Source organism: Phacochoerus africanus, chromosome 15 (genome assembly GCF_016906955.1).
Source record: "Phacochoerus africanus isolate WHEZ1 chromosome 15, ROS_Pafr_v1, whole genome shotgun sequence".
Lineage (NCBI taxonomy): Eukaryota > Metazoa > Chordata > Mammalia > Artiodactyla > Suidae > Phacochoerus > Phacochoerus africanus.
The window spans coordinates 5,927,663-5,947,481 of record NC_062558.1 but is presented as its reverse complement, the minus strand read 5'-3'; the positions used below and the strand labels follow the sequence as shown (position 1 = coordinate 5,947,481).

At 55.8% G+C, this 19,819-nt stretch overlaps 1 protein-coding gene across 1 annotated transcript in view; it reads left to right on the top strand.

Moving 5' to 3' along the window:
* The window catches only part of GFRA2 (GDNF family receptor alpha 2), an 89,586-nt gene extending 70,007 nt beyond the window's left edge, over positions 1-19,579 (top strand). Inside the window, exons 5-9 of the mRNA XM_047761765.1 lie at positions 5,093-5,202; positions 5,911-6,051; positions 7,968-8,140; positions 16,920-16,973; positions 18,201-19,579. Coding sequence (XP_047617721.1) covers positions 5,093-5,202; positions 5,911-6,051; positions 7,968-8,140; positions 16,920-16,973; positions 18,201-18,323 — 601 coding nt within the window. The 3' untranslated portion in view covers positions 18,324-19,579. The remainder of the gene's footprint in view (positions 1-5,092; positions 5,203-5,910; positions 6,052-7,967; positions 8,141-16,919; positions 16,974-18,200) is intronic.
* Positions 19,580-19,819: the final 240 nt, after the last annotated feature.

The following is a 19,819-nucleotide window of genomic DNA, read 5'->3' as shown; positions in this document are numbered from 1 at the left end:
GGCTGCCCAAGGCCGCCTGGAGAGATGGGAGATGGAGCCGCAGAAGGCCTAGCTGCTCCCTGGCTTCCTCTCTGATCCTGTTCCCTGCTTCCTTAGCTCCTAAGAGAGCCGTTGGGCCTGCTGCAAAGGAGGTATGCCCCAGCCTCAGAGGAGCAAGGTAGCCTTGCCCCGTTGGTCACTCAAGATCTGGCAAAAGGGCCTGTGTGGTCCCTCCTGGGTCCTCAGGCTGGTGTGGAGAGTGACATGGGGATGAGGAGGCCAATGTGGACCTCGGTCCAGCAGGGTGACTCTGGAGGCTGGCAGAGAGGGAGAGGGAGCCATCTCTCCCGGATAGGGTCGCGTTGCCCTGTGTGGGGGCCCAGACCCTCATCGGCAGGGGGAGCAGGCATCTTTCTTTTACATCCACCACAGGAAAAGCTAGTCCCTTTTGGCACTTACCAGCAGCAGGCCCAGTGCTGGGGCTGAGACATCCGGGTAGAGAGGAAAGATAAAGACAGTGCCTCCTCTCCGTGCTCCAGCTCTTCCGCGTACCCTGTGATGGAGATAGGTGGACATGGCCCATACTGTTTGATAACGGGGGGGACCATGAGCGCAGAGACACAAGTCTGCCCGGAGTCACACAGCAGGCAAGCAGTCACGTGACAGGTCCTCCCTCCTCCCCCAGCAGCTGGGTCTGCCCTCCCCTCACTGAGGGGTCCTGTTGGCCCGCTGCACCTCCTGTGGGAACTCTTTCACCTTCCGTGTCCTGGCTTAGTTCCTTTACCCAGCCCCTCTTTCTGGATGGCCTTGTTGTCTCTGCAGGCATCATTCTCTCCTTATTTTCACACTTTCACTCGGCCTCCAGCCTGGGGCCCAGTGACATTTGGAGAGGCCTTGTGGATGGTGAGGGCGGCAATGTCCTCCAGGTTCCCAAAGTCAGTGACTGGAGAACCAGCCTTGCGGCACCGAGGCAAGGTCCTCAGTGCAGGGTGGGGAGCAGAGCTGTCAGGAGGATGCAGTTGGGCTCTCAGCTCTCCCGCTGCCAGCAGCACGCCCCCTTGGGACAGTGAACCGGCTGTGACCTCTGGAGAGCCCTGGCCCCATCCGCTGGGATTCCCTTCCTGACCTGGCATTGCTGTGTGTGCTGTTCCCATCCTTAGCCTGTCAGTCACGTGGCAGGAGCTCAATACATATTTGGAGAAAAGATGAATGGGTATCTACCCCGTTCTCTCTGCCCAAAGGCTTTGGAGGATGTGGATTAAGAAATCCATAGCGTCTACCCCTCTGGGAATGTGTGTTCCAGTTGGAGAGGACAAACAGGGCAATCTCAGTAAGTCTTTATGCCATTAAGCATGAAATTGCCTGGTCCAGACTATGTGTGGAGCTGGAATACAGAGGTGGGCGAGATCCATGTGGCTGGAGGGGCAGAAAGGGCTTCACGGGAAAGACTGAGAGTGAGCATCAGGAGGTAGTAGGAGGCAGCTGGGCCCTGCGTATGATCAAGTGGAATTAGAATGGACTTGCGTATTTTGGCTGAGAGACCCTGTTGGAACATCTCTTTGGTGGCCGGAGATGGTAGGTGGCAGGTCTGCTTGTCATCGTGCAGCCCCACACCCCGCAGGAGCTCAGGTGTGGCTTTTTGCTGCCCACCTGCCGTCCTCCTCACTCCTGGGGCCAGACCGCATCCCCCTGGCTCCTTCTGGAGGGATACATTTGGCCAAAGCAGACGAGGAAGTGTTCGAAGATGCTGGATCAGTTTTCTGTGGCTGCTGTAACAAAGTGCCACCCACTGGGTGGTTTCAAATAGAAACTGAGGAGTTCCCGTTGTGGCACAGCAGAAACGAATCTGACTAGGAACCATGAGGTTGCAGGTTCAATCCCTGGCCCTGCTCAGTGGGTTAAGGACCCAGCGTTGCTGTGAGCTGTGGTAATAGGTCGCAGATGAGGTTTGGATCCTGCGTTGCTGTGGTGTTGGCCGGCAGCTGTAGCTCTGATTCGACCCCTAGCCTGGGAACTTTCATATGCCACTGGTGCAGCCCTAAAAAGACAAAAAAATAAAATAAAAAATAAAATAGAAACTGATATTTTTTTTTCTTTCTTTTATTTTTTTTTATTCTGGAGTCCACATGTCCAATATCAAGGTATTGGCAGGACTGCGCTCCCTGTGAGGCTTGAAGGCAACCTCTGTCTCACCCCTTTCTCTTAGCTCCTCATGCTACAGGCAGTCCCTGGTGTTCCTGGGCTTGCAGGCGCGTCACTCCAGGGGCTGCCTTGCTCTTCACACGCGATCTCCCTGCAGGTCTGTGTCTCTCGCTTCTTCTCCTAAAGACGCCAGACATTGGAGTGAGGGCTCACCCTAGCTCACTATGGCTCATCTTGGTTACATCTGCAAAGAGCTTACATCTGAGTAAGGTCACAGTCACAGGTGGCCAGAGATGGCGACTGCAACCTAGCATTTGGGCAACACAGTTCAACCCACAGTAGCTGCTTAGAGATTTTGATTTGTTGGTCTCCAAATCCCCTTTACCTGTTAAAGTCTGTATCCCCTCTCGGCCCCTTGACAGGTCTCTGCAGGTCTAGGGTGTGGGCAGAGACCACCCCTCATCAACCTTCTCTCATTTGCTGGTTCACAGGGCAGGGCAGAGGCTGGTCTTGTCATTCAGGACCAAGTCTTACTCTGCAGGGGTTGGCAGCTTGGTCAGAAATGCTGCTTTTCCCTGTTTTGGGGACTGGGTGGTGAGGGGATAGAGGGTATTTTTATGGGCAGGAAGGAAGGTGGTGGCACTGCAGATTTCCTCCTCTTTTCCTGCGGAGGACAAGATGCTTTGACAGAGGAGCAGGATGTGGATGGGGGCACCTGCTGGAAGGGGCAGCCCTTATTGTTGGAGTTCTGGCCCCACTGCTCAGCAGCTCTGGGATCCGGGGCAAGTTATTCTGCTTCTCTGAGGCTCGGCTTCCTCCCCTGTGGAGGGCTTGTGATAACAATTGCTTGGCAGATTTTACAGCATTTTTGTGAGGATTACATGATCCAAGGTGGACCTTTTCCTAAGTCTTCTTCCTTCCTCCCTTCCTTCCCTCCTTTCTTTCTTTGCTTTTTAGGGCTGCACCTGCAGCATATGGAAGCTCCCAGGCTACGGGTTGCATTGGGGCTGCAGCTGCCAGCCACAAGCCACAGCACTGCCAGATCCGAGCCATGTCTGTGACCTACTCTGCAGCTCATGGCAACGCCAGATCGTTAACCCACCGAGCAAGGCCAGGGATCGAATCCGCATCCTAGTTGGGTTCATTACTGCTGAGCCACAATGGGAATTCCATGTTTTTTTAAGATGGAAGTTTCTGGCCCAGGGATTGCACCTGAGCCACAGCAGTGACAATGCCAAATCCTTAACCACAAGGCCACCAGGAAACTCCTTAACTCAGGTTTTTTATTGTGGTTGGGTACACACACACAACCTAAAAATGACCATTTTCACCATATTTAAGGGCACAGCTCAGTGGCATCAAGTGCACTCGCATCCATCTCCAGAGCGTTTCCACCTTTCCTGCTGTGAAAATACCTTTTCAGCTATAGACCGCTTTATAAGAAAAGGGAGCATTTTCTATTCATTGAGTAAATAAGGAAAATGAGTCCCCAAGAAGCAAGGACTCATCCAAGGTCTCCCATGAGTTAGGGGCGGAGCTGAAGTGAGACCCCACCCCCACTCAGCTTGGGGCTCATCTTCCGTCACCCTGCTTGCAGGCTGCCATGCGTGGACGGCAGGGCTCTGAGACACACAAAGCCTCACTGGGGTCAGATTCCTCTGGAGAGCGTCCTTCTTCTCCCAAACCCCATCCCCCGGATCGTGGAGCCTCCAGGCAAACCAGGATTTGTCCCATGGGGGTTCCTACACAGCTGCCTGCCTCGAGGGTGTTCCTTTTAGGCTATTGGCCGTCTCTCTCAACTTCTTGTCTCTCTCTCTACCTGCTCTTTCCTTATATGGACACAGTTCCAGTGGAGAAGCAGGGGAGCCGAATTTGGGGTCACCTTTGTGCCAGCTGTGTGGGTACCTCATGGTGTGGAAAGAGTACAGGCAGGGAGGCAGGTGGCCTGGGTCCTGGTCCTTCCTGTGTCTACCATAGTGTTGTCACCAAGCACATGCTGTTGGGGTCCTACTATGTGCCACCATCGGGAAAATACCAGTGAACAAGACCTTACTGCTCGCTGCCTGCAGCTGCTGTGAGGCACATGTGATATGACGTGCAAGGGGCACTCATCCCTGTGGGAAGTCACGGCCCGTGGGGAGGTGGCCCCAGCTGCTGATGGTAGCAGCCCAGGGCCAGGGCACTAGGGCTGGAGGAAAAAGGAATGAGAATTGCCCTATAGGTTAAGCTAGGGTGCCCTTGGCCACCTTGTGACCCTCCACGGCTGGGAGCCGGGAGTTGGGGACAGACCCAGGTCGGACAGCGGCTGCCTTCGGGCGGCTCATGGTTGAGTGGGTAGCACAGAGCTGCGTTTCGAAGCAGCTCCATCTGCCACTGACAGAGAGGAACGGGTGATGACAGGTTACGTCACCAGGGGAAGAAAAGGCTGCTGCCACCTTGCGGGATGGGAAAGTTGGTGGAGGGGTAGAAGGGGAGGCTTTGCTCTGGGTCAGGAAGGCCCAGGCGAGGTCTCAGCTTGGGGGGACTCTTTCTTTTGACCTCCCTGGGAACTGGCCCTGTGGACTCCCAGAGGAAACCTAGGAGGTGCTAAGCAGGGATTATGGTCTCCGTTCTGTGGGTGGGAGGAGTGACGTCCAAGGACTTGGGGAGGGTCACCCAGGAGCGGGGCTGAGCGGGAAGCCGAGCCTGGCCTTCCTGCTGGAGTCCCCAGCGTTCTCAGCAGACCCACCCCGGCTTCCCTCTGTGTTCCTCCCACTACGAGACTCATTCAGAGAGGGCCTTGCCGAAACCAGGTGCCTGGCTCTCCAGAAAGTCCTGTCCTCAAGGAGTGTCTCGCCTGAAGCCCCCCCCCCCCAGAGCTGGGGTCCCCAGTACCTCCTCCCTGTCTTCCTGGCTCCCACCCACCCCGGGAGGCTGCCGGAGGGCAGCCAGACTGACCTGCTGTCTCCCATGGGTCTTCTCCCAACCCCAGGTCCCGGCTGGCGGACTTCCATGCCAACTGTCGTGCCTCCTACCAGACGCTCACCAGCTGCCCCACTGACAATTACCAGGCGTGTCTGGGCTCCTATGCTGGCATGATTGGTAAGGCACCCCCACCCCCAAACACACACAGGGCTCTGGTAGCTCCTGGTTGCCCCAGGCAGTTAGGGGCCGAGGCTCAGCTCGGGGGCCAGTGGGTGGACAGCCTGAGCTTGCCCTGCTCTGCACAGTTTTGGATAGAGCTGTGATGAGAGCCAGCGCGTTATCACGGGGTGGGGCTGGGGGAGGGGGAAGGAGGCCCTGGGGCCTTAGGAGGCTTCCCAAATGAGGAGAAAGGGTGCCATTCTTTGCCTGGCCTTCCAGAAGCTGCACCAGGCAGTTTATGCGGGCTGTCTTATTTAATTCTTCCAGCAGTGCTTGCTGGACTTGCTGCTGCTCCATTTTACAGATGAGGAAACTGAGGCTTAGGGAAGCTGAGCAACTTGCGCAGCAACGTTGCCACTGGGATCCAAACCCAGGAGTAAGCCTTAGTCTCCCCAGCTAAGAATACCACTCTGCTTGTTGGTGAAGGAGAAAGCGAGAGCCCATCTTCTGGAGTGGGGTGGGGGGCTCCTGGGTGCCCCCTCTGCCATCCCGGTCTGCCCTCTGTGCCATGCCTCCTGCCCCCTGCTGACCCCTGCGGTTTAGATTGTGAACTGGGATGTGTGTTTGGGGGGCAGGTGTGTGGGGGGGGTCCCAGGCCTCTTCTCTGATGTGCCTGGGGTCTGGGGGCCCGCCAGGAACCCTTACTGTTTCTTTCTGCCTGCCCAGGGTTCGATATAACACCCAACTACGTGGACTCCAGCCCCGCTGGCCTCGTGGTGTCCCCCTGGTGCAGTTGTCGTGGGAGCGGAAACCAGGAGGAGGAGTGTGAGAAGTTTCTGAGGGACTTCACCGAGAACCCGTGCCTGCGTGAGTCCAGCCACGTCCTCCCTCCTGGGGAGTCCCACCCCTTCTCCTGTCCCAGCGGCCCTGTGGCTCTGCTCAGCCCTCCCCTCCTTCCCTGTGGGGCAGCTTCCCTGGCAGGGAGGTTGCCATGGAGACCATGGGTTTTGTGCTCTCCACGAGTCACACCAAAGCTGTCACGAGGCCACCGGGGTTCTTCAGCCCATGTCAAGTCAAGGCCGCATTGCTGGGCTGGTATCCTGACAGTCTGAGCCAGGTTCCTTGAGGACAGCCCTGGGGTGAGGGTCTCAGCATGTGTCATTTCTCCCTGTAAGGATCCATTTCCCCTGGAAATGGGAGGTTCATCAAACTCCTAATCCGAAGGCTAGAGAGAGAGGTTAGCCTGGGCTTGTTTGCCGGGTCTTTCTGCTCTGACACACCTGCTGCCCATGCCTACCCACAGAGCTCCACCCTTTTTCTTCCCTCCTTTCTTCCTTCGGTCCATCTGTCCATCCTCCCTTTCTAGCAGCACTGGGGGCGGGGGCTTAGAGATGGAAGTCGCAGTGCCCAGCACTAAGCAACCTGCTGTCTGACGGAGGCGCACTGTCAGGGGGTCACAGTGACCACAGTTGGCAGGGGGGGACAATGCAGGGGTGGGAAGGCCAGAGATAGCCTGGGGAAGGAGGGCCCTGAAGGTGTCTCAGAGGCCGACCCATGGGGGTAGCACAGCTGAAGAGGCGGGGAGGGCCTGCCAGTCAGCCCAGGCAGAGGTGGGGTTCGGGACCTTGGACCGCTTAGCCTTGGCCAGAGCATGAGGACACCTGGGGTTGTCTAGACGGGGGGAGAGAGGCCTGCAGACCGGGCTTTGGGAACTTAGGGTTCTGCAGGGGGTGGAGGTGGAGAGCGGATTGCCGAAGGAGTATTGGCAGGTGGCGCTGTGGTCAGGTCTTATTAGGGCAGGCTCGCTCTCTGGTTCTGGTGTGGAGGGGAGCGGGGATGCAGGCAGGTCTGTGGTTCTCCCAAGTGACCCAACAGAGAGCCTGCTAGAGGACGTAGTGGGTGCTCGTGGGAGAGGAGAGTACCCACTGATCCAGAGCAGTGGAGGGGGGGGTGGCGAGGAGAGGTGGAGTCAGAGATTTCTAGTGTGGGCTCAGCTGAAGCAGGCTTGTGGCTAGGGACGAATCCAGGGTGACCCGGGGTTCTGACTTGGGAGACTCAGGTGTAGAGGGATGGGACTTTCAGGACCAGAAATGCAAGGGGAGCAGGGTTGCCAAGGAGGGGTGGTGCCAAGTTCATGTGGCAACAGATGAGTTTGAGATGCATCTGGAACTCGGAGGTGGAGCTTCCTGTAGGCGCTTGGCTGTAGGGTCAAGTATTTGGGACATGATTTTGTCTGAGAGGTCCCATTAGTTTGTCCCGAGTGAATTAGTATGATGGACTGAATGGGGTAAGGCCATCTGGGATGGGGCCATCGAAATGCCAGTGGCGGGGGGGGGGGGGGGGCTAGAAGCATCTGAGGTGGAGAAGAAGCCAGGAGAACCTGTGCTGAGGGGCCTGGGGGTGGGGAAGCTTCTGAAAAGGGGGAGTGGCTCTGTAGCACTCAGTGCTGCAGAGAAGCTGGGCTCGCTGCCCTGGGCAGTGACTTCCTCCCCCGCCCCCAACCCCCACGCCCCCAACCCCTCTTGTCCCCTGTTCCTCTTCAGTCCTCATCCAGCACATTTCCTTCTACTCTGCTTTCTCTTGTTCCCCTTCCCCCTGGCTTTCGCCTTCTCTAGACCCGAGACCTTGGCAGTGTCCGAAAGGGAGCTTCAGCAAAGTTAGTTTGGGCAAGATCCACCCTGCCCCCAGCTCTGGGCTGTAACAGGGAAGGTAGCAGTTGGGCCGGCAGAGTCGTGGGGGTGACCCCTGATTTCTCTCTGTCTCCCTATGCTCTTTCCCCACAGGGAACGCCATCCAGGCCTTTGGCAATGGCACAGATGTGAACCTGTCCCCGAAAAACCCCTCATTCCAGGCCACGCAGGCCCCTCGAGTAGAGAAGACACCTTCTTTGCCAGATGACCTCAGTGATAGCACCAGCCTGGGCACCAGCGTCATCACCACCTGCACATCTGTCCAGGTGAGGGGATGCAGCTCTGCCCCTGGGAGATGGAGCAGGGGACAGGCCGTGGGCTTGGAGAAGCACCTGCTGCCAGAGGCGGGCTGGGGAGGGGGGTGCCAGGGGGCCAGGGAGGGGGACCAGGGACAGGGCACGCAAGTGCGTCAGGACCCGAGAGGTAAGAAGAGCTGGCAGGAGCTAATTTTCCATGTTTGGTTCACTAGGCATCACCTTGCAAGTATCAGACCCCTGTTCTGACACAGGATTGTACTAGGTACCTTGGGGGTGCCAGAGAAATGGAGATACTGTTTAGTAACCATCTACCAACTACCAGGCCCTACACTAGTCAACTCTACCTATTTCATTGAATTCTCACACACTGAGCGGTTGGGATTCTTGTTCTATACACAGGAAACCCAAGGATGTTAGGTGACACGCCCAAGGTCACACAGCTGGTTGGTGGTGGAATAAGATTTCAAACCTACATTTGACTCCAAAACCCATGATGTTCATTTGTTTCTCCATCCACCCATCTACCCATCCATGTATTCCATTCACCCATCTCTCCTTCCATTCACCCAGCACGTGTTCTGCACACATTGTGGGGTCTTATGTGAGATGCTAGGGAGATGCTGGTGAATGCAGCTGACACAGTCCTGTGTTCTGTGGTCCTCATGGTCTCGTCGAGGGCAGACATCTCAACAAGCAGTGGATGTGGGCTGTGGTCAGTGCCACCGTAGAGGACCATGTGAGCGGCTCCCGGGAGACACATCACAGGGCTCCACACTCCGTCTTTCTCTCTGCTGAGCTACCCACGTGCTGTCGCGCTATTTGCCACGGTAGATTCTTTGCTTGGGATGTTGGTTCTAGTCAGACCCCCTCCAGCTCCTCCACACATACACCCTTTCACACACACATTCTCTCTTTTTCACACACTCAGACATTCATATACAAACTTATACCCTAGAATGGAGAGTTTAAAAGAGGACCTTGTGCAGGAGTTCCCATTGTGGCTCAGTGGAAACAAATCTGCTGAGCATCCAAGAGGACGCAGGCTCAATTCCTGGCCTTGCTCAGTGGGTTAAGGATCCAGTGTTGCCATGACTGTGGTGTAGGCCAGTAGCTACAGCTCTGATTCAACCGCTAGCCTGGGAACCTCCGTATGCCTCGGGTGCGGCCCTGAAAAAAAAAAGAAGACCTCATGCAGAATAGCAGGGAGAGCAGAAGAGGAACAGAGAGGGTGTGGGTGGGGGGCGTAGAGATATTTCAGCTAAGCGTTGGGCCTGGGGGCTGGAGTCCAGCCAGTGTGGGGCACAGTGGAAGCAGGTGTGGGGACAGGAGAGCAGGCCTAGCCGTGTGCGGCAGTGAAGGTGCCAGTCTGAAGGGGGCAGTCTATGGGCCCTCACTGTGAGGGCTTCAGTCTTGCAAGATACACTGTAGAGAACAGGTTCCAGCAATTAACTGTAGCTGACAATGTTGGGTTGCATACTCAAAATTTGCTATGAGAGTAGATCTTAGGTGTTCTCAGCACAAAAAAGAAAACACAAGGAAAGTGGTAGAGGTGGGAGGTGATGGATGGATAGATGTGTTGATTCGCTTGTGATGAATATTTCACATTGTGTATGTCTAGTGGGTTGTCAGGTTGCAACCTTAAATGTATACAATTTGTGATCATCAATATAACCCCAGGAAAGCAGTGGGCTTTCGGAGTGCTGGGCTGAGACCTGGGCCGGGTTGGGGCCTGGCAGAGGCATCCAGGCGTCCTGTGCATCCCTGGCTGGTGCCTGTCCAGGTTGGGAGGCCACTCCCTCTTCCCTTCCCGGTGGGTGTCCTGCCCTGTGACAGCTGACCTCCCAGCATCCTCAGGTCAGGCCCAGCATGGGTCCCTCCATTAGGCGGCCGCCCCTCCTGATTGGGGCTGAGGTACCCGTGTCACCCTTGGGCAGCTCCTAATTACACTGAAAATGCTTGGGTGGCTGCCACTAGGGCTCAGGGACCGCTCCACAGACAGTCACCAGCTCAATTTCATGCTAGAGTGACAGGCAGCTCAGGAGGTCAGGGCTGTGCCACCTGGCAGATGACCAGGCTCTGGCATGATCCACAGGTCCCTGCCAGCCTTCCTCCCAGGCCTCGGGGCCGGCTCACCCAGGGAGATAGATGCCCACTCAGCAAGGCCTGCAGACCCTTCCTAAGACTCACGGAGCCACTGCAGGCGGGGCAGAGTTCAAAGCCATGGCCTCATGCCCGCTGCAGCCCCCTCAGCACTTGATGACTCTGCCTGCCTTTTTCCCGTTTCCCTCCAGTCGTTTGCTAAACCTTCGCCTGCTTTCTTTCAGCCCCGGCCTGGTTTTCTTTTACACTTGGTTTGATTCCAGTGGGGGTTAATGCATGATCTGTGAGATGACACATGTGAGGAGCCTACAGGCATGTTAGGTGTTTTGAATCCTGAGGGGGCTGTCTACCAGGGCGCTCCCCTGCTGCCACCTCAGCCTGGCCCCCGTGACCACACACTTGGGTCTGTTGACTGAGTCGCTCAGTGTGGGACAGCCAGGGAGGCTCTCTCAGGAGGGAAGGAAGAGAAGCAGATCCTCAGAGGGGCCCACCCGCCACCACCCCCGTGCTGCATGCTCACAGAAACTGCGGGAGAAAGAGCCTCTGCTTCTGCTTTAATTGGTCTCCTTTTTCCTCATCTTTCCTCTCTTCATTTATTTATTTACTTATTTACTTTTGCTTTTTAGGGCCACACCCACTGCATATGGACGTTCCCAGGCTAGAGGTTGAATGGGAGCCTTAGCTGCCAGCCACCCCACAGCCACAGCAACAGCAGAGCCGAGCCATGTCTGCAACCTACACCACAGCTCATGGCAACGCCAGGTCCTTAACCCACTGAGCAAGAACAGGGGTCGAACCCGCATCCTCATGGGTACTAGTCGGGTTCATTACTGCTGAGCCACAGTGGGAACTCCTCTTTTCTCTCTTTAATTACAACACTCAAAACAACAGCAAAATGACAAGAGTAAAGGGAAGAGGCTCATTGCAGTTCACACACTTATTTTGAAGTGCACTTTGTGGGTACCGGTAGGGGATGAATAAATTTTACACATTCTGCAGGTGAGGAAACTGGCCTCCTCAGTGGCAGTGACTGTTATGCCCAGGTCACACTTAGAGGAATTAGATGGAGACCTGTAACTCCAGCGTCAATGCTCTTGGCATTGAAAATCACTGCCTTTGGGGAAGGTCTTTTTGCTTTTTGCTTTTTCTTTCTTTTCCTTTCTTTCTTTTTTTTTTTTTTTTTTTTTTTTTTTTTTACTTTTTAGGGCCACACTCGCAGCATATGGAGGTTCCCAGATTAGGGATCCAGTCGGAGCTGTAACCACCAACCTACACCACAGCCACAGGAACTCAGGATCCGAGCCGTGTCTTCGACCTACACCACAGCTGATGGCAACACCGGATCCTTAACCCACCATGCAAGGCCAGGGATCGAACCTGCATCCTCATGGATGCTAGTCAGATTCCTTTCCACTGAGCCGCAATGGGAGCTCCTTCAAGTCTGGCTTTCATATGCTTCCACTGGCTGTGGTCTCCGCTCCGCTGGCCCTGTCAACCTGGGGGTCTCCGGGATTTGGAGAAAGTGTGGCAGGATCTGCAGAACAGCCTCTCCCTTGCCCCAGCCTCTCCTGCGCACGCACACACACACACCCACACCCACACACACACACCCCTTGTGTGAATTCCTGCCCTCCTTTCCAGTGCTCCTCAGAGCAGGGAGATGGTCAGTCTTATACCCTCACCCAAGGCCCTTTGTTTCTGAAGCCCACCCACTGGGCAGCCCCAGTGCAGGCCTGAGCCGGATGCTTGTCAGCTCCTCTGAGCTGAGAGCCACTCCTTCCCCTCTCTTGTAGCTCTCTGCCCTCGAATCCTACTTGGATGTGGCCTCTTGGGTGGTCCTCTGACGGTTCTCAGGCAGAGCTGCCTTCTCCTTGCTCAGGACGCCCTCCACCCCAGTCATGCTGTGTTCTGTTCCCCCACCAGGCCAGCAGCCCTGGAGGGCGGGGGCTGCATTGCCCCCCTGGTAGTCTTTGTGACTCAGCGCCCAGGGCCTGGCATCCAGCGGGTGTTTCACGCAGGCTGAAGAATCCCCCATTCATTCGATTTATGGGAACTTCCTGCTCTCTGTTCCAGAAAATGGTCTGTTTTCTTCCCCGCAGGCAGGCAACTCTATTCAGCTTCCCTTCCTCTCGTAGATGCCCCCTGTGCGCCCTGAGGGTATGGAGGTGAAATCTTTCTATCAGTGATGGAGGGGGATTGGGTAGAAGGCTCTTCTGTCGTACAATGGGGCCTGGACCAGGGCAGTGCCACGTGGGCAGGGCAGAGTGGCAGCGGGTTCGCTCTTCCCTGGACCTGATTTGTTTCCAGTGTCCTTGGTGTTCCCCTTGGGTTGCTCTGGGCCAGTTTGAACCCATCACCTGGAGTCTCACCCTCTTCCCCAGGGCCATCTCCTTTGCCCTCGTCGTCTCCAGCAGCCAGTTTCCACTCTTCTGGCGCCGTCCATCACATGTGGGCCATCAGTGAAAAATGAGTTCCGAGGGGATGCCACGAGCCCCCTCACTGCATGCCGGTAACAGGTCACCTTTGCCTCCTCCTGCCTGTTCCTGAATGGGCCTTTTACCTGGCATGCAGGCCGGCGGCCGTCAGAGCTTGGGGTCCAGAGTCCTGTCCGTGTCTATTCACTTACTGTTCGAAAATGCCTATTAGGGCATAATTTCTGATTTACACATTAGGCTTGTTTAAAAACTTTGCGAGGCTAATGCATTCCTTCTTTTCTCCCCTCCCTCCGGCTCTCCCTGTAGTCTTTGTTTATCCATCCCTCAGTGCATTCACTCATTTATCCAACATAAACTCCTACTGCATGTCACTCTGTTCCAGGCACTGAGGCTGACAGTGTCCCAGGCTGGTACTTGGTCCTCATACTGGAAGGAGGGGCTGGGTGCATGCTCAGATGATTACAGGGCAGGAATTGATGGGCGCACCGAGAGGCCTGGAAGGTGTAATGGGATGCAGAGGAGGGAGGCTGTTCAGGGCTGGCAGTGGAAGCTCAGGACTCACGGACAAGGTGACTCCTGCTGCTGGGCCTGGAGGAAGAGGGAGGATGGAGGACCGGAGACACAGAGATGCAGAAGTAGGAGGAGAAGGCGAGGAGGGAGCAGAGGCAGGGAGCCAGGACAGCACAGAGCAGCTGAGGAGTGGGGCTGCTGGCTGAATCTGGCCTGCTGCCTTTTTGGAAAAATTAGGTTTTACTGGACCACAGCCACACCCTGTTGTTACAAGTTGTCCACGTGGTGCTACGGGCAGGGTGGAGCTGGGACTGACATTGTGGCTGACAAAGCCACGATACTCTCTGGGACTTCCTACTGTGGCTCAGCGGGTTAAGAACCCAACACCGTGTCCATGAGGATGCGAGCTGGATTCCTGGCCTCGCTCAGTGGGTTAAGGATCTGGTGTTGCCATGAGCTGTGGTGTAGGTCGCAGACGAGGCTCGGATCTGGCATTGCTATGGTTGTGTGCTGTTGGTTAGGCTGGCAGCTTCAGCTCCGATTTGACCCCTAGCCTGGGAAATTCCATGTGCTGCCGGTACGGCCATACGAAAACATCGTTACTCTCTGGCTCTTTGCAGAAAATGTTTGCACAGGCTGTGGGTTCGGGAGAACATAGTTCTGATACAGGAGGGAGGGCTGGGAGTCAGACCTGATCTGCAGGTTGAAGTGCTGAGTGTGGAGAGGCTGCTGACAGCTTTTGAACAGGGATGTCGTGATGAGAAGTGCGATCTGGGAAGATAATCTGATAGCAGGTGGAGATGGGTTTGCAGGGGAGTTAGACTCGTGGACCTGTTAGGATATCTTTGATTGTCAGGGACAGTGGCTAGTCAGCAGAGGTAGGGAGGAGGGGTCGTGCTAGCGGGTAGCCAAAGTGCAGGAGGAGGAAGCCCTGTGAGTTACTGGGGGTGGGTGTGCACCAGAGGGAGGTGGCCAAGGGCACTGAGATTTGGGGATGGGACCAGGAACAGAAGCAGGGGACCCTGGAGAGGGCCTGCCAACTCCGACCAGAGGTTTTCCCATAGAGATAACACTGGGCTTGGTCCCTGGTGCCTGGGCCAGGTGGGCAAGGTTCTGGGGCCAGCAGAGCTGGCTTCAGGAGTGCCAGCAGAAGGAGGCAAGGTAGAGGAGGAAGATGATAATTTTCTTCCAACATCCAGGACAAAAGTCCCCTCTGGGAGAAATTTCCAGAAGGATGAATCTTGTCTCTGGTGCTATTGTCCCTCCCTGCCACCAAGGTAATCATGTGAGATGGGCAACAGGGTAGCCTGGGGAGGAGCATGGCCTCAGAGGACAGCCTGCAGCGTGGGGGCCTCGGGAGGAAGCAGCCTCTTCCCCCCTCCCGTTTGCCGAACTGAGGGGGATGCTGATTTCTCATCAGGGTGTGGGCAGGGCTGTGACTCATCCGTCCTCGGAACCCCCTGTGGGGAGCAGTGGGAAGGGTTCCCGGGTGAGGGAGGCAGTAAATTGGAGCCTAAGGTATCAGCAGTGGATCGTCTTTCTCTCTGCACCTTCCGCAACAGCCACTTTCAGCAAAGGTTGTCTGGCTGGCAAACGCCTGTCCTGTTCTCTGAGCCCAGGACCAGGCGAGGGGGCTCTGGTTTTGCTGTTGGGGGAGGTTACTGCAGCCTTCACTCCTTCACTGACTGCTCCGCGTTTTCTAGCCATCGGACGGAGGGGCCCGGGGGCCCAGACTTCTCCCTGGAATTCAGGTGTCCAGGTCCGTGTTGAGGATCCTGGGCTCCCTGAGAGCTGCCATCCCGTCACAGAAGGTTGTATGGCTAGGCCTAGAGGTCATCTAGCTTAGTTATTTTCTTAAACCTTATTTATTTATTTATTTATTTATTTATTTATTTATTTTTTTGTTCTGTTTTAGGGCCGTACCCGCGGCATATGGAGGTTCTCAGGCTAGGGGTCGAATTGGGAGCCATAGCCGCCGGCCACAGCCACAGCCACAGCAATGCCAGATCTGAGCCGTGTCTTTGACCTATACCACAGTTGACAGAAACGTCGGATCCTTAACCCACAGAGCAACCTCATGGTTCCTAGTCGGATTCCTTTCCAGGGCGCCACGACGAGAATTCCTGAAGCCATAGACTATTTTTAAAAACAATTTTGTACATGATTCCAACCTATAAAACAAGTCAAAATGGCGCTTTTGGGTTGAAGTGGGGGGAGCGCCTTGGTCCCCAGCTGCCTGCCAGTGATGCTACACAGCCTTTCTCCTTAGTGGGCGCTGGGGGGAGGGGGCACCAGGAAGAAGACAGGGACCCTGGAGGGGGCGGAGACAGAGCTGCCACACTTGGAACAGTTAAAGCCGGAAAGGATGCCAGGAAAAACAGGTGCTGGGCCCCGTGGCACAGCCCCTGACAGGCCACAGGATGTCCTAGGTGGTGACCCAGCAGGGAGGCTGCTCAGGGAGGTGACCAAGTGAGTCAGGTGAAAGGCACTGGTGACAGCAAGGCCTCTGAGGTGGGGTGGGTGGGGGGGCAGGTTCCATCAGGCATTGACCTCCCACAGCCTCGATGGCCCTGCACTTGGTCCTGAGCAGTAGAATCCAGTCCTTGGGTCCAGAAGGGCCTTCGAGCACACGCCCTTTCTTCAGGGACACGGTTGGTGGCTTGGCTTCGCTGGATCTTGGCTCCTAGCGTTGCTGGTGCTGTGGTCTTAACAGGGTCCTCTGAGTTGGGTCCCTGGTTCCATTTCAGCCTTGCTCGTTGTTACCGTGGCCGCATCTCCACTGCTGGTAGTGACTCTGCTCTTGGCTGGGGCCTTTGCGTGACAGCTGGGGCCTTGTTTAGCTGACCAGATGCCCTGGGTGATACATTGCCTGGGATGTTCAAGGGATGGTTAATACTTCTGGCCAAGAGCAGGAATTGAGGCATCATTTCTTGGGCTTCTGATGGCCAGAGCCATTCGAGGCCAGATTAGAAACCTCACATCCCCAGCTGCTCCCCACGGATCACTATTACGGGGAGGACAGCAAAGGCCTGGTCCTCACACACACCCGCTGGTCCTCATCCAGTGGTTGTGCAGGGTTAGGAAACCCTGGAGTCATCCCCAGGCCAGCTTTTCTCACTTGTCACCTGGACTGCAGAGCTCCCAGGTACCACATCTTAAGGTGGAATGGCCAGCACTGGCCAGATGTCCCCCTAACATGTGCCCGTGGCAGACATCACTCACCAGTCACAGCAGTCTCCCCATGAGCCCAGCGAAAACACATGATCTCTCTGGAGCTGGTGCTCGGATGCCAGTTCCAATCTGTGGCATTCATTCCTTCATTCATTCACTCACCATTCATTCACAGGTGTGTGAACGAATGGCAGTTAACAAGCATCAACTGAGCATAACATTTATTGAGTTGCTACTATGCAAGGAAAGAAGACGGCCCCTGCCTCTTCGAGAACAGCGCTGAGTGTGGGAGACAGACCCAGGAGTGGCTTATTACTATATTATGCCGTACGCTGGAAAGCACAGTAGAACTTTTCTGTTTCAAGAGTCCAGGGGAGACGGGGTCTAATCGCTGAGGGTGTCAGAGAAGGGCAAAGGTCTCCATGCTGCCAGCGCTTCTTGCAGGCACCCTGTGATGCCATCAGTGGATGGCAGGGCCATGTGGACTGTATGGTCTCATCTGAACCGGGACGGAGTGTAGCTGGAGACCCAGCCCCGGTGACCTGTCTTCATTCGTGCCTTCTCTCCTGCAGGAACAGGGGTTGAAGACCAATAGCTCCAAAGAATTAAGCATGTGCTTCACAGAGGTGAGTGATGGGCAGAGTTGGGGTGGGCACAGGGGGCTGGACCTCAGTGGGTTCTCTTCCAGGCCAGCCTTGGACTTGGAGCCCCCCAGATGCCATTATACAGGCCAGGCTAGCTGAGCTTCTGGCCTTCCTGGACCCGGGGTAGGGGGTGCTCATTCTGCTGGGGTTGGGTGCAGGGCCCTTACCTGTCTCTTGGGTGAGACCCAAGAGGCTGCTCTGGGAGTGTCTGTTGTGGCTCAGTGGGTTAAGAATCCAACCAGTATCCATGGGGATGCAGGTTCGATCCCTGGCTCTGCTCTATGGGTTAAGGATCTGACATTGCCACAAGCTGCAGTGGAGGTTGCAGATGCCACTTGGACCCGGCATGGCTGTGGCTGTGGCGTAGGCTGGCAGCTATAACTCTGATTTGAACCCTAGCCTGGGAACCTCCATATGCTGCAGGTGTGGCCCTAAAAACAAAAAGAGGCTGCTCTGAGCAGAGGTCCTGGCAAGGCTTCCTGACACTAAGACAAGTGTACCCATTGAGCTGTTCTGTGTTGGTTCTGTGCTATTGAGGAGATAGAAAGATGGAAAGACACAGGCCTTTCCTTGAGAAGCTGCAGCACAGTAGTAGGAAATCTATGACTATGTATGTGTGTGTGTATACACACACACACATATATAGCATATACATAATTTAGATGAGGAAAAAAGGCAGCGCGAGAGTCTATAGAAGGAGAGAGAGCTCAGACGGGGGTGTTCACGGGAAACTTCACGGAGAAGGGGTTTCAACAAATTTAGGAGTGCCTGGTGTAGGCTGGCAGCTGCAGCTCCAATTCGACCCCTAGCCTGAGAACCTCCATATGCCCCAGGCGTGGCTTTAAAAAGACATAAAAAATTTACGAGAGGGGAGAACTGAGCTTTTCCCTCCTCTCCTCTCATGAAGCAGGTCCCTGGGGGCCCTGGGAGCCTCTGCCCTGAGCTCTCGCTGGCCTCTATCCCAGAGGATGCCTTCTTCACTTGGCGGGGTCAGCCAGGCAGGGGAGCAGCCTCTTTTCCTGGGGACTGGCCGAGGTACAGCCCAGTTCCAGGGAGGCCTGGCTTTGCAAAGGAGGGGCCCGTGGGTGACTGGGAGGGCAGGGACCTGAGCACTCCACTTCCACAGTCCTTGCCTTTGCTTGAGCCCAGCCCTGCTGACTGTCATTCTCTCTGTCGTCCCCTTTCTCCCCCCCGCCCGCCTGGTCGTAGCTCACGACCAATATCATCCCAGGGAGTAACAAGGTGATCAGACCTAACTCAGGCCCCCGCAGAGCCAGACCGTCGGCTGCCTTGACCGCTGTCTCCTTCCTGATGCTGAAGCTGGCCTTGTAGGCTCTGGGAACCGCGTCAGGAGATTTCTGAAAGCTACACAGATGAGGACACCCGCCTGACAAAATGGAAACACATACAGGCACACACACACACCTTGCAAAAAAAAAAAAAAAAAAGTTTTTCCCACCTTGTCTCTGAACCTGTCTCCTCCCAGGTTTCTTTGGAGAAGTTTTTCTAAACCAAACAGACAAAGCAGGCGGGCAGCCTGAGAGCAGGCTCAGAGGTCCCCTGGCAAGGGAAGGCCCACCTCCTGCCGAGGAGGGCACAGGAAGGGATAGAGATGCCCTTCATTTTCTCCTGGTATTTACCTCTCTGGACCCTGCTGACGTGAGAGATGCAGAAGACACCCCCGATGCCCAAGGGACCTGTGGCTGTGCCTGACGCAGGCAGGGCCAGGATGGCTGCTCTTCTCAAGCTACTGACTCTGGGGACCTGCAAGGGGGGGGGGCGTGGAGCAGCAGAGCAGTGAGGCCGGCCCCTGGGGGGTCCAGCTGGGCACCTTCAGCGCCTCCCCTTGGCTTCAAGGATGGAGTTCATTTCACCTCCCTTCTCTGCGGGCTGGGTGGGTCTGCATCTATATGGAGGGGTGTGGCACTGAGTCCCCTTGTCCCCCATTGTAGCACAGGGGTCAGGGGTGGGCCAGCTCCAGGGGATGCTGAGAGCGGGTGATCCTATTGAGAGTTGGGAGCAAAACTTGGGCACCACCTCAAGGCTGCTTCTTCCTCCTTGGTGACAAGAGGTTTGAAATCAAAGAGAAATGACTCTGTGTCAGCTCCCTTGGTTTCTCGTGGGTCCCTTTGGTGGGTCTCCTTGTGGGGGGAGGGCCTGGTGCCAAGAGGGGCAGAAAAGATCACCGTGGGCCACCTTCCTGCCCCACGCTCCCTCTAAGCCTTTACTCCCTGCCTCTTTCTCTCCCACCTTCTCTTTCCTCATTTCTGAGACGTCCACCCACTGTATGTACATAACACGGCTCCTTTCTCAACATATATGTATATACACATCTGTATACATATATTGTGTGGTTCCCCCACCTTTCCTTTTTTTAAGAAACAAAACTATCAAAATAATACCCTAACAGATGAGCGAAAATGTATTGTAAAGTTTATTTTTTTTAATAATGTTGTCTATAACGGGAAGGAAAGGAGGTTGACCCCCTCGTGTCCCTGCCCCCGTCGGGCCGACCTGGGGGCTAAAGGGGGCTCCTGATCCGCATCACGCTTAGCCAAGGCTCCAATAAACGTCCTAGGAAGCTGTCAGCCTCCTGCCTCACTCTGGGTGTGCCTGCTCCCCCAGTTTGCTCTTGGCCCAGTGCCAATCTCCTTGGCTGCTTGGCCTGGGGCTCGGGGGTGGGGGGGGAGGGCCTTGGGAGGGCGTGTGTGTGAGTCTGTGCGTGCACGCATGTGTCTGTCCATTGTGTGTCCTCAGGGCAGGTGATGGAGCTCTGTCAGGAGATGGTTTTACATGTGGTGGGGCTGGGGTCCCAGCTGTGCTGAGCC